At 39.2% G+C, this 14,378-nt stretch overlaps 1 protein-coding gene across 1 annotated transcript; it reads left to right on the top strand.

Moving 5' to 3' along the window:
• Positions 1 to 946: 946 nt before the first annotated feature.
• LOC310931682 (uncharacterized protein) lies at positions 947 to 13,719 on the top strand. Its single transcript, XM_083894912.1, has 7 exons — positions 947 to 1,115; positions 3,738 to 3,809; positions 3,916 to 4,019; positions 6,211 to 6,416; positions 8,749 to 8,804; positions 13,356 to 13,444; positions 13,590 to 13,719. The coding sequence occupies exons 1-6, from the start codon at positions 1,014 to 1,016 to the stop codon at positions 13,368 to 13,370; spliced, it is 555 nt and encodes a 184-aa protein (XP_083751038.1). The 5' UTR covers positions 947 to 1,013; the 3' UTR covers positions 13,371 to 13,444; positions 13,590 to 13,719.
• Positions 13,720 to 14,378: the final 659 nt, after the last annotated feature.

Genomic DNA, 14,378 nt, shown 5'->3' with positions numbered 1-14,378 from the left:
ACAACTGTAATAATTACTCATTCTGCAGTTGCTTCCAAACCTTTTCTGGCCCTCAAAATAACTTGAGCGAGGACTCAGGACCTTCATTATCTCCAAGGACATTAAACACATCACATGTTCTGATGATAATTCTGAGATTAAATTCAGAATTCTGAGATGAATGTCAGAAAAAAGTCAGAATTCTGAGAAAAAAGTCAGAAAAAAGTCAGAATTCTGAGATTAAAATCAGAGATACGTCAGAATTCTGAGATTAAAATCAGAATGCTGAGATTAAAGTCAGAATACTGAGAGAAAATAAAGTCAGAAAAAGTCAGACTTCTGAGATTAAACTCAGAAAAATAGTAGAATTCTGAGATTAAAGTCAGAATAAAGTCAGAATTCTGAGAAAAAATTCTGAATACATTTTAAAATTAATCTCAGAATGCCATTCTTTAATTTTGTCATCAATACAAAATCTGTATGGTAAAAGCTAAGACTTCATCGAAACAATAAAATCAAAAATGTTCCAAAAAGCCTTTTCCTTCTTTTATCTAATCCTTCTTTTCTAAAAAGGCATTTTGTATATGTTTTGTTGCATTTGGTATTCAAACCATTACATAAATCACAATGTGGAACATATTGAAAAAAAGGAATAACTAATAAAGGAACACCATTGGCATCTACATTACTCTTTTCTTTGTATTCTCTCTTTACTTTTCAAGATGATTTTCCTCAACTACTCTTCCGCTTTCTGCTGACGAGCGCCCTCGTTTGGTAGATCACAATTGTGCACTCTGCGCATGCGCACCTCCCACACTCTAGTGTCGCTGGTTGCTGATTCTTTTTTTGTTCTTCTTATTGAGAAGTCATGTGCAATCAGCCTGACGCTGATTGGACGCTTGTAGAGAGATAGGAAGTAAAAAACGTGTTGCGCCACACTTTCGCGTCAACTGTCAGTGAAGTTTTCCGTCTGTAATGTGACAGTGAAGTAATATTCAGGTGAACGGCTCACAGACACAGAGACAGGAGTCAGCATGTACTGTTTAGAGGAGAACACTGTTGTGTTTGAGGAACACAAACCTCAAACAGGAAGAGACGCGGACCATGTTTGGCCGAAGGACGAGCTGCAAAACAAGGTAAAAGTGACAAGTGGCAATAAGTCACTGCTGCTGCTCAACCACTTCATTCACAGTGTCAGTGTGACTTCTTCAACTTTCACCAGCTTCTTTTGCTTTTTTCTTCTTGTTCTTGCCCCCCCCCCCCCTTTATTAGGATTCGAGCACGACTGTGCAAGAACGCTATTGAAACTGAAAGAGTTATTATTATATTTACGATTGCTGTTTTGCATTTTTTACTTTCAATCATTCTGTCTGTCCTTGAGGATCCTGCATTCTTCTTCCTCTGACAAAAGCCCTTTGTAAACGTGTAAATACAGTTGCTATTATATTTAATCATTTAAATACAGAGGTTATGCTTTTTAAAAAAAAATAAAGACAGGACAGGGTAACTTAAATGATTAATCATGGGTAGATCAATGTAGGAATATGACACTTTTCATATAAAGTGATGCAACAGGACAAAGTCCTCAACAACAACCACCAATTAACCAACAAACAACCACAACCTATACATATGTATGTATGTATATATATATGTATATATATATATATAATATATATTTTTTAACAAGTGCATATATATGTATATATTATATACATATATATATATGCACTTACACACAGTGCAAACATAATTATGGGTTATTTAAAATACTGAGTCATTTTGGTTTTTCCAACTAAAATGACAAAGTAAAAAAAAATGAAAATGATCAACAGATGAATTGGTTATAAAATAAGTGTCAGTTGCAGCCTTAAATACAAGTATCCACACAAAATCAATCGCAGCAAAGATTGAAATTTTGACTTTGTATTTGACTTTGATTTAAGTTGTTCATGAAGTTGTAGCATGGGTTAAATTACAAAAGTCTAGTTCAGTCTGATCCTGTTAAATCTCTGAATCTATGGTTTCATGCTAATTAGTTTAAATCATGATTAAAGGCTCATACAGCAGATGATGTTATTTGCCAGTCTTACATAGTCAACATGGGTCATTGCTGCACGGCTGCATGAAACTGCGGTGACTTCGTTTTACACCAGTGACTTGTAAAGCAGTTGTCTTCAGTGTAACTGAATCATTAGAATCAGTTAATTAAAACTATTTGTTCAGTACTTCCTCCATGACCAGAGCACAGACTCCCTGACACAGTCACTGGACTGAAATACAGCGACAGGACTGCGATCATGACTGCTGTCACTAAATACACCACACCCTCCTGTTAAATATTGATATTTCCCTGTTAATTGTTGGAGATTAACCCACGTTTTTAGGATTGTGAAGTCTTTTTAACTGATCTACAGTTCGGCATTGTTCGGCTTGATTCTTGTATCAGACGTCTCTTCCTGTGACAGCACTCTGACCAATCAGTGGCCGGCAGTCTGACGTCACGCATAGTACCTACTAGCTTGGAACCTCGCCAGAGCAGGTACTAAAAAAAAAAAGTACCTAGTAGTACCAGGTACTATGCTAGTGGAAACGTTTACTTAACCATGCCGTGCCAAGGCGAGGTGAAGCGAGGCAGTGGAAACACCCTATTAGTATATTGCTATTGCAGGCTGATCCCAAGATAGGTTCTATAAAAGTTGACCTTTGATCTTTGAGCACATTTTTATTGATGAATTAAATGTAGCTTTTAGTGCAGTTGTTGCTCTTTAACCCTGATATTACAATACTGCTCAGAATTACAGAAGTGAAAAACTGAGGGACAATTAGTTTGCTTGGCCCAAATGATCAGATATGCTTGAGGAAATGGATTCTCTTCCTCCTTGGGCAAACAAGTTCAGCGTAATATTTCCAAGACAACAGTTGATCGACCACTTATACTTCAAAGTGTTGATTTTTTTCATTGGGGATAAAATGAGAGTTGCACCGTGACCTAAAACGAATTCCTCAGTCCAGTCTAAAAGAAACAAAGAAGAAGAAGTTAGGAACAAAGCAAAAATGGCATCATTAATCTCAACAATCCAAGCAATGAGGAGACAGGAAAAAACACTCATGACTTCATAGATCATTATTTGTCCAACCAGAGTCCCAATACCCAAAATCAACAACAAAATACTATATAAATAAATATAGATTTTAATTTCGGTCTTTTAATTATCATTATTATTTTGACTTGTTTAATATTATTTGTTATTGGCAGTATTTTCATTCTGTATATAGCACTTTATTAAACTGCTTTTTTTAGTGCTATATAAATAAACTCAAGGCCAGTTTTTATTTATACTTCATTTTTGTCCATTTTACACCTGTCTACCCTACATGCCACTGTGCATCTTTTTCTTCACTATAGACATAATCTCATGGACTGAACGGCTACACATGTGCCCCAAACCGTGGGGCATACCGAGCACTATGGATTTTCTTTTACACAAACTGTTCCACCCCTAACACTGTGTGGCCAGCCAGTTTTTAAACATGTAGAATTGTACATGATTTCAACCTCATTTTCAACACCTTTCATTCAAATCTAACAAGGTGGTTAGTATAACATTATTCTGTGTGGTGGCAAAGTCAGAAGAGATATTTTACCATCACTTTACATGCACCACGTCTTGCTGGTTCTGTAAATACTGCAGTAATAATATCATACCCCAGCAGCACTGTGATACTAACTGTGGGTAACTTTACTGTGTGTCCAGGCCTCCACGACGTGGCACAGCGATGAGTCTGTTGACTTGATTCTCAGTGACGTCTCCATGTCTCCTGATCAGGTACATGCTGTTCTCACACGTCACATCTCATAATGACCTTGTTTAGGCTGTTGGATTCCTGCGCTCTCACTGTGTTATTGATATTTTAGCCTCTCCTTCACTTAAGGATGAGAAGAGGCCAATCCGAAGAGTGCGGAGTCCTTCCAGACCGAGGGCGTGGGTGTCCAGTTCTTACAAACCAAAGTTTGAAGGGCAGTTCTACAAACATCGGTGAGAATTTCATCCCGTGGTTAATAACCTGTGGGTAATAATGGACTCTGATTTTAAGTTTAATAAGCAGATTAGCTGTGTAGTAAAAAAAAAAAAAACAACAACACAAAAACAACAGCTTTTTCCAATTAAAAATCCATTCTGCCGAGGCATGACCTTGAAAAACTCTTGCATGCTTTCATAGCAGCTCGACTGGTTGTTAAATGCTGCAACCTCCCTTTTGACAAGAACTCAGAGGCATGAACATGTTTCTCCCATTCTGGCTTCAAATTTAAGTCATTATTGTTTGTTCAGGCGTCTTAACCCTATTCCGTGCCACAGGCACACCCTTGGTATATTGCCACGGGAATTGTACACAACTACTTGGACATCTCCCTCTGGACTTCATCAGATTGCCTATAGTTTGTGCTGGAAAAAGTATATAAGACACTCTAGATTGCACGTTCGTATAGCCTCTGTATGTTTTAATATAGTAATGAAAAAAGCTGCCTAAATGCTCTGTCTCTGATTTACTTCAGCTGTATACTCCTTTTCAGTCCCGAAGATCAGTTACACATTAGGTAGCACTTTTCCATCGTACAGTTCTAGCACTACTCAACTCAACTCTACTAGGTTTGGTATTGGGCACGTCGATTTCCTTTATACTACCTCCTCAATGTTTAGACCTGACACAAACACACAAACTAATGATGCGAAAATCAGTTATTTCCCATGCGGTGAATCAATGAGTTCCCAAAAAAGATTTGTTCAAATATCACATGCAGTATCCTTCCCATTAACATTTTTTTTACCCCAAAACCCTGCCTCCAACACGACAAAAATGATTTGTTTTATGTTATTATATATAATCTTAAATACAAAAAGGTAACAAGAACAGAGAGAAAACAAAATAAATAAATGAAATACAGTAATATTATTAACACCAAAGTTAATTGCACAAATCCACACAGGATCTAATAAACATGCTTGAAAATTCCCTGAAAAAAGCTAAAAATAATAATAATAATAATAATAATAATAAATGAATAATAAAAAGGTTCCTGCAGTAAACTACCTAAAACTTGACTTTTCTCGCCTTCTTTCACTCATAGAAATCTGCATTACCTTTATCTTTTGCAAGTGTCTCCTCTTCTTCTTTTTCTAAACTGGGCACCTGATAGTTTCTTTGGTCTTTTATCCATGATGATTAGGATGAAGACTCGACATCATTTACTTTTTCTCGCATTACCTTTGCCAACACTGTCCGTTTGCCCGTCAATCAAGCGGAGTCACGTGAGTCACGTAGATGACTGCACAGATGTTTTTATTTTTATTTTTTTTTTATTTTTCACATCACCCAATTAATTACACGTAGGTATATGGATTTATGTTCATTTTAAGAATGAACTACAATTTATTTGGAAGCCGTTTTTGTTGTGTGGTCTGGCCCGGGATCAGTCTATCCCTCGCCCCCCTCCTCCATGCCAACCTCTGCAGACTGCAGTCGCAAGTTGATCCCCCGCCGCCCCCCTCCCCCTTGCCTCTTCTGACACACACACACAACCTTTATGACTCCGCGCAGCAAGTTGACGTGACAATGAGGGCGCCCCAGTGCCCACTCCACTAACTTGACATGGAAATGAGCGGTAGTCTAGAAAACTGGCGAGTTTTGTTTTGAGTTTTTAAAAAAAAAAAAAATTTGAGGGCGCCTGTGTCGTGCGCGGTGCGCCCTCACATGATTGCGCCCTGGGCGGTCGCCCACATTGCCCATAGCAAAAACCGGCCCTGACACTGATTCAGTGAGTGACTCGTGCAGGGAACGAATCGCGTTCGTCCGCAGCAGTCTCTGATCCATCGCTGCCTCAAATGAATCTTTTCAGTAAGTGATTCAGTTCAGTATGAACTGAATCCCTACTCACACTATCCCGAATGCAAAAGCAAAGAAAACAGAGTTGGGTCCAGTCGATTTGTGCTAGAACTGTATGATGGAAAATCTCCACATGTCATATGTTATTGCTTCTCACTTGGTGTGGGTGTGTGTGCTGTATTATTATTATTATTATTATTATTATTATTATTATTATTATTATTATTATTATTATTATTATTATTATTATTATTATTATTATTATACAGCATTTTGGTCAACAGCAAAGCACTGCTAATTATACTGATGTTGATGTGGATGTTTTCTTCTCTGCTGATGATGCAGTTACACAAAGAATGAACATCCCTTCTACAAACCGGGCTCCGGAAGCCAGAGGCACCACCACTCCAGTCCGCGGGCTTACCTGGACCGGAGAGCTGACTTCTACCCCAAACTTCACCACAGCGTCCTGAGGGACAGGGCGAAGGAGAAGAAGCGGCACGAATGGCGAGAAATTCCCGATGAAATTTCGCCACAGAAAAAAGACAACAGTAAGTCTATGTGTTTGCAGCAAAAGCCTCGTTACTCGTCTGTGGTGAAGGTTGAAGGTTCTATGTTTAAGGTAAAGTGACACAGCAGTGTGCTTTAGAGCTGCAAATAATAATCGTTTTCATTATCAATGAACTTATTATAAGTTGTTTGGTCCGTAAAATGTCAGTAGTTAGTTGCAGTTCCAGTGTCAACACACAGTGTCAGTGTCAGTCAGTGAGTTATTTTTAGCATCACAGAACGTGATGCCAAAAGTGCTGCATATACATGACCGAATGTGAAAATCTCACATACTGCACATACTGTGAATGATGATTAGTCACAATAGCACAGTAATATGCACTATGCATGTGTTTTTATCTTTGTGTGCACAAAGACACTGGTTCAGCTATTCTTCTGAGGACACTGCATTCATTTGAACAAAGGAGAAAACGTTATCCCCAACCTGAACCATAACCTGTTAATACCTGACCCTAACCTTAACCACCAGTTCCTCAGAATTGAGGTATACTGTATATAGTATATATTGTATATATAGTTCTATATTCCTATTGTCAGTTTTGCACAATTTTCTGTGGTTGTGAATAATCCTATCTTGGCATCTCAGTCCTGAAGTGTGTAATAAATTTAAACGTTAAACTTGGAAATGTAAAATCATGCATGTAATATACATGAACACAGAGGACGCATATTTAAATTGCATAGCAAAGAGAACTTTGAGCCAGTGGTTCCCTGCAGGAGCTACGACCTGTGCTTCATCTTCAGCTTCTTCTTCATATAGTGCGTCTAAAACAGTAGAATTTTACCCTAATTGAATAGCTTCAGAGTCATTGTGATGGTTGAGTGTCTTGTTGTGGGGGGATTGGGGGCTCTTCTCAGAATCAGGAGGTCTTGCAGCTTCAAGTTTATTTTTATAGCACATTCAAAAGCAACCCGGTTTGCCCAAAGTGTTGTAAAAACACTATAAAATATAATAAAGGTGGAAACAACAAATAAAAAAATGAATAAAAGAACAGCACTAAAAACAAGACACACAGAACAAATAAATATATAAAAGGGAACAACGTTACTTGCACCCATTAAAATAATAATGCGTAAATATCAAGGTCAACTGGGGTTAAAATCCAAAGCAAATAAACTTGGGGCAAAAACTTAAAAACTCCCAATGGTCTAGGCAGCTCTAATGTTCAGAGTTTAGGAGCTGCCACACAAAAGGCTGCAACCCCTAGTTGTTTTAGACAGGGACATTTTCTCCTGCACTTCATTAAACCACCATCAGGTGACAGTATAAACAAGCAAAGGCACGACTTACATGTTGTTTTCCTTTCCTATCACAGAATGCTTGGAGGGCTTTTGCTCTGCTCTGCCTGTGGTATCTGCTGGTTGGTTAGATATATAGTCACACTGTGGTAGCAACAAACCACGTTACATAACACTGATCACTTAGAAGCTTTTTCTGGACTCACTACATGGATTATGTCACCAGTGAACTGATAGTAGTCAACCCACTGCCTGCGTGTGTGTGTGTGTTAGAGGTTATCTCATGTAAACTGAGCAGCACAGTCAGTTACAGGTGGATTTGATTTTAACACTAGAAAACAAGACTTTTGTTTGCAAGTGGGAGGAAACTGGAGCTGTTTAGCATCAGATTATGTTTCCTTTGTTTCACCACGACTGCCATGTTGCAGCTTATTGTTAAAGTAGCATGTTCTTGTTGTTTTTCCTCACAACTGATTCATAGAGACTGGATGATTTTTATCTCCTCTCGCAATCCAGGCTCTGCATGTGTGCGCACACTGCAGAACTGTGGAGGTGTGTGTTTGTGTATGTGTGAGTGAGTGTGGAACAGGTTTTTTTTTTTGTGTGTGTGTGCATGTATGTGTGTGCCTGAGTGATGGTGTGATGATGGTGACTCATCGCTGATTTGTGTATATGAGAGTGTGTGAGAGAGACAGAAAGAGAAGGGGTGGGGGGGGGCACACCAGTATATAATGAGCCATAACAAAGCTATTGCTTCACAACATATCAATACACATTCTCTCCTTAAATATCTGCAGATTCTGCCTCGAAAAAGAACATTTGATGCCATAGATGCTTATTTTGTTGAGAACAGAAAAAGAAAAGCCCTTGAAACATGTTTATTAAGAGAGTACACACACACACACACACACACACACACACACACACACACACACACACACACACACACACACACACACACACACACACACACACACACACACACACACACACACACACACACACACACACACACACACACACATTTTCCTTGTTGTCCTGTTGTGTTGATTTTCTGCTTTCTCTGTTTCCCAGCTACCAGACCGTTACCCAGATCCAACTCCAGCAGAGACAAGGACATGCAGTTCACTGTAAGTGCAGTAGCGCTCTTCTCTTTTCATCAAAAAAAAAAGAAAAAAGAGTGTGGAAAAATATACCAAAAATAAGCCTGCCCGTTTCTCCAAAAATTACGATATGAGGCAGCATAGTCTGAAAGCTCCTATTATATGTTTTTACAAGACTTTTTTTGGAAAACATTTGAAGACAACACTCGGGGGGAACGAAATGTCACTTTGATCTGCAGCAGCTGGTGAAAATATCAAAAGACAAATGTTCAGCAGCTATTTTAGAATCAATTCAGTCGTTACGTCACACAGGAACTCAAACCTAAAAAAACCCAACCAGTTTGAGTTCAAAATAATACAGCCTAGAAGCGCGTCACACCATGTGGATTAAGAAGTAGCAGCAGAGTGCCCTCTGATGGCTGGGGATCCATTTTGAATACCATCATGTCCAATCATAACAGTAAGACAGTGATTTTTTTTGCTGTGAAAATGCTAAACCGACACACCGTGATAATGGTATATGGACTATTGGGCTTTTTTCTTTGCCTTATTTTAACTTGCTTCATTCCACTTCAGTTTTTTTGATGCCTACGTGATTATTTCCTCCACCAAGAACGTTCTAAAGGTTCTATTTTCACCGGTATGGGTTTATCTGTAAGTTTGTCCTTCTGTTTGCCTCCATGTTGTCTTTTTTGTGATGGGTAGGTGATCGCCCAAGTATGTTCCCATTCAATTTTGGTAAGAATCACACCACTGATGTAGGTTCTGGTCAATATAATGATATTATATCATCATGTCACAAGACAAGATATGGGCTTCCTGGTGGTTTTAAAGGCTGTTGTATTGATGATCACCATATTTATTATATTAAATACATTGTGAAATACTCAACATTTACTCTTCTTTAATGTATGTATTTGTGCTAGGGCAGAATTTGATCATATTTATAGGCAATGCCATTGTTTCAAAAACATAAATATTAAAAACTCAAATAAATAAAGCAGGTATTATCTGAAATGAAAGGTAATAATATCGCCCCCAGCCTTATAGAAATATGATTTAGATTTATATCGTCATATATATCAATATTGACATAACAGTACAAGAGGAATTTAATCATGTTTATGTAAGCTGGTATCAACTATAAGCAGGTAACGTTCTATATAGATCTATACAAACCTTCCACATCCAGTATCAAGATCAAAATGTAATAATCTCAGGTATGTAAAACGAAAACTCAAACAAAAGATTTTCCCCCAGACTTCTGCTATTCTACTTTTCAGTCATGTCCCGCATGATGCCGCCTGCGTCACATACAAAATCCTCCTCCTCACTTACAAATCCCTCCAGGCTCTGGCTCTTCAATACTCATCTGACCTCAGATCAGTTTTTCTTCACCAGCCCAAGAATCTGTGGTGACAGAGCATCAGTGTGGCAGCAGGGATCTGCAATGCCCGACAAAAACAAAAAACATCGAAACTTTTATCTCCTGCATTTCTACGTTGTTTTTATGTCCTGACTTTGTTCTTTTATCTTTCAACTGAACTTCAAGTGGAGCTGAACAATCACATTGAAATTAAATCTCATTTAAAAAAACCAAAACAAAAAAAAACCAACCCCATAGTTTACAAATTGCAAAAGTGGAAGTGTAATTGTTCTAATTTAGATTTAGCGATACTATGTTTTGGCGTCGTCAGACTGCTGGCCACTGATTGGTCAGAGTGCCGTCACAGGAAGAGACACAAGAATCAAGCTGAAAAATGCCGAACTGTACATCAGTTAAAAAGACTTAATCACAAAAAACGTGCATTAATCTCCAACAATTACCAAGGAAATGTCTAAAAAACTCAATATTTAACAGAGCAGTCTGGTGTATTTAGCGACAGCACTGCTGATCACGACCAGCATCACAAACCCTGCCGCTGTATTTCAGTCCAGTGACTGTGTCAGACGGAATCTGTGCTCCGGTCGTGGAGGAAGTACTGAAAACAAATGTTTACAAGTCTCTAGTCACACGATTGTGTGTGTGTGTGCGACACTGCCCACGTTGAGTAGGTACTGTTTTTGTAGTGGAAAACCAACCTAAACTGTGCCCCGCCTTGCTGAGGTGAGGCGGGACCATAGTGGAAAAGGACCATAAGAATGACTTTGTTGCAGCCTTGGTGTTAATATAGTAGTGGTGGGAATTTGCTTACTCATGTCTCAGTAGGTGTAGGTAGCAGCCTATTTAGCCTTCTGTTGTTGTCATGAGTCATATCAGCTGATCTGGGTGTGCCAATATCTGCTGATACCAATATCGAGTCGATAATATTGTGCATCCATAATCAAGCTAAACAATAAACTCTGTGCCTACTCTTGTTTATATTTATACATTACATGTGCTCTTCGTGCCGTTTTTATTTATCAGACATGAGTTAAGATCATAAATTCATAATTTGGCAGCAGAAAGTTCTGAAATCAAAAAAAAATGGCACAGGTTGTTTTCTCCAATCTAAACCCAGCGAGGAGCAGAGCACGACTTAAGTCAAAGGGAAGACACTAAGAGAAATCAAAGTATATCCGGCCATTTCACAACAGTCAATATTTCACACAGTGTTGTGTTCGAGAGAGCTGCCTAAAGGTACAAACCTGTGATTAATGGAGTCTTTTATTGTATCACCTTATTAATTACTCTTTCCTTTTTTGGGGGGTATTTTTTGCGGATGTGGGTGAATTTTTGTTTCTACTTCAGCAACTTTGCTAACACACCACAAGCGGATCAATATTTTTAATTATGATCAGTTAAAGGATTCAGTGTGATTTATACGGTCAAAGTTTGCCCTTCCAGCTTTAAACGGGACCAAGTCGCCTACTAAAAAACTTTGTAATATGTTACACATGCTTTATTGAGCAGCAGTGACTGAGTTTTCCTGGCTGGGAGATGTGGCCTCAGCTGGTGTTTGTCCTTTTTCTAATATAATAATGACTTGCTATCACTGTTTATCCCATCAAACTGTTGAACGATAGTTTGCAGTTTTCTCACCTTACAAGCACACGTTACTGTTGCAACTCTCTGTCTTCACCAAGTAGCAGCCGGTTGCAAAGTTGCCTGTAAGAATCTGAAATCGAGTTCTGAAGCCTTGAATTTGAGATTTGGTTAGCTCACACTGGTGTCCACTCATATGGGCCATTTTATATCCTATTTCCCTCAAAATGGGAATGACATTTTAAAAACGGACATCATTCCCTATTGAAAAAGACCCAAGCTAATGAGAGACCATTAATTCCTCACTGATGTTCGCAATCAAGTGGGAAGAAGCCACAGTTTCCCATAGACTTCCGTTCAAACTGAGCTTTTGTGTTTTTGTATCAGTGGAGTCGCCGCCTAGTGGCTATTTAATACATTGTTACTTGTGGGTTGTCTTTAGGTAGGAAATTGGAAGACGACATACTTTATTTGAGTGTGTTTGTGTTTTCAGTCATATACTCCAGCAAGTTTTGCAGCCACGGTTCCCACACCTTGGCTGGCATCAAAATCAAGGACTTTTCAAGGTCTTTTTCAGGGACAATGGTGTCCACTTTTATTGATTTGCAGCTCTCTCTGCATCTGGACAAGTGATTGTCCTTGGGATCTTGAACAAGTCAGGCTTTGCAATTTTCTTTTGTGAGACAGAGATCTTGGAATTAGCATTTCCAGGCAAAATGTAATTTGTCTTGCTTAAAGTTACTCGTTCTGCATGGATGCTCAAGTCAATGGCGGAGAGAGACTCGACATTTGTTTTGCATAAGTCTAGTTTATGTGCATCCAGCAATTCAGGGTGCATGAAACAGTAGGTGGTGTCATGAAAAACAACAGCACATCTGCTGCTGGAGATGTTCACCTAAATATCAACTTAACCTCTTTCATGCATAAAATTCAAGCACTGTGCATATTAAGGATCAATTTTCAAAAATGTCAAGGATTTTAAGTAGAGATGAACTGAATATTTGGCCACCGAAACGTTTCGGAAAAACTTTTATGACCGAAACAAAACGACACAAACGGGATGTTGTGATGACGCATGAAAAAATTGCGGCCAGCACACACCTTTCTATTCCCGCTTCTGTCTGTCCAAGATCAGCTTGGAACAACAATAAAACCAACAAGATGCGAGAACACGGTGGAACAGCACATATTAAATGCTGGAAAGGCTCTCTGCACAAAAGCGAAACTTCCTGCGCAGATTATGAACTTCATCGCGACTGTGCTCGATCCTCGTCATTAAGATCATTACTTGTATGTGGGGATAAAGCAGCGTGTAGAGAAATGATGCAGGCTTAATGGATACGTACAGCCTGCTTAGAGACGGACAAGTGAACAGCGATTTTCCTTCCCACCTTTGTCTCCACTTTTAACTTAACACTAAATTCAAAAATATCAGGTAAAATGAGCTACAGAGCATTAATCCTATCAGAGACCTCACTGGGAAGTGTTTACTATTTATTAACTTTGACCTTGACTGTAAACATTTTCATTTTCTCACTGTGGGATTAATAAAGGATTGTCTTATTTTACCAGCTTTACTCTTGTTTCTGAAAACCCCTGTGCTTCTGTTGTAGATTTTCTGCCGCTGAATACATATGCAGTCCGAGCAAATCCTGTATGTCTAATTAGCCTCGGTGTTAAACGTCGACATGTGAAACTTCACGTGAGTCATCTCCTGGTCAATAGCAGCTCAGTCATCGTCAATGTTTGCACCCTTGCTTTTAGCCAGCTGTCTTATTACCATACAGTCCGACTCCCTCCTCATTTTGTTTTTCCCACTTCTCTCTCTTTTTCTTCATGTCTGCCAGAATGACAGGAACCGTAACGGGGAGCGAGATCACAGAGGGTCCAAAAGCAAAGAAGGGGAACAAAGCAGAGAGCGGGAGCCTCCTTTAACTGTGAGCCAGACGACAACAACACGAGACCGCGCCATCAAAAAGAGGAGGAGAGAGCTCGATGAGGTGGTAGTGATTCATTACACACACAAACACACACACACACACACCTGGGGAGACGGGATAGTTGTAAACCGATAGAGGGAAAGGAAAGATAAGCGGAGCTGGAATTAGAGAAAGATTGACAGAGCAAAGATCTTAGAAAGCGCTGGGAGACATGAGAAGAGAAAAAGAAGAAGACACAAACAACAAACATTCATTTTGAAATACTGAGCCCCAGGCATCTTAACCGTCATTGTTCTCCTCTCTTTGGTGAGCCTGACAAAGCAGGGCCTTATTTATTGTTTGACATGATTGATGGTGTTGTTCTTTAATTCCTGTGACCAAGCAAAAAGTTAAAATGAGGCTGTTTATCTCAGTTCACCTGCACCACAGGCGGCTATGACATGTGCTTTAATGCTGCCTTCAATGTGACAGACATCACATGAGGCTCTGCTTGTCTGTGCGTGTGTGTGTGTGTGTGTGAGAGATTCTTCACCCACTTGAAGGAAAATATACCCTCTTGCTTTTCATGTCTCCATGGCTGCAGAATTACAGATTGCATTGGGAGAAAGGCCAGTCTGACAGCAGGTAGCTGATAAAATAATAATAATAACTAGGACTGTGCACAGTCATGATAGGGCCCTCACGTCCCCACGCAAG

The sequence above is a fragment of the Microchirus variegatus genome (assembly GCF_963457635.1).
Source record: "Microchirus variegatus genome assembly, chromosome: 9".
In the NCBI taxonomy this organism is placed as follows: Eukaryota; Metazoa; Chordata; class Actinopteri; order Pleuronectiformes; family Soleidae; genus Microchirus; species Microchirus variegatus.
The sequence above is the reverse complement of the archived record's forward strand: the minus strand, read 5'-3'. Positions and strand labels throughout refer to the sequence as shown.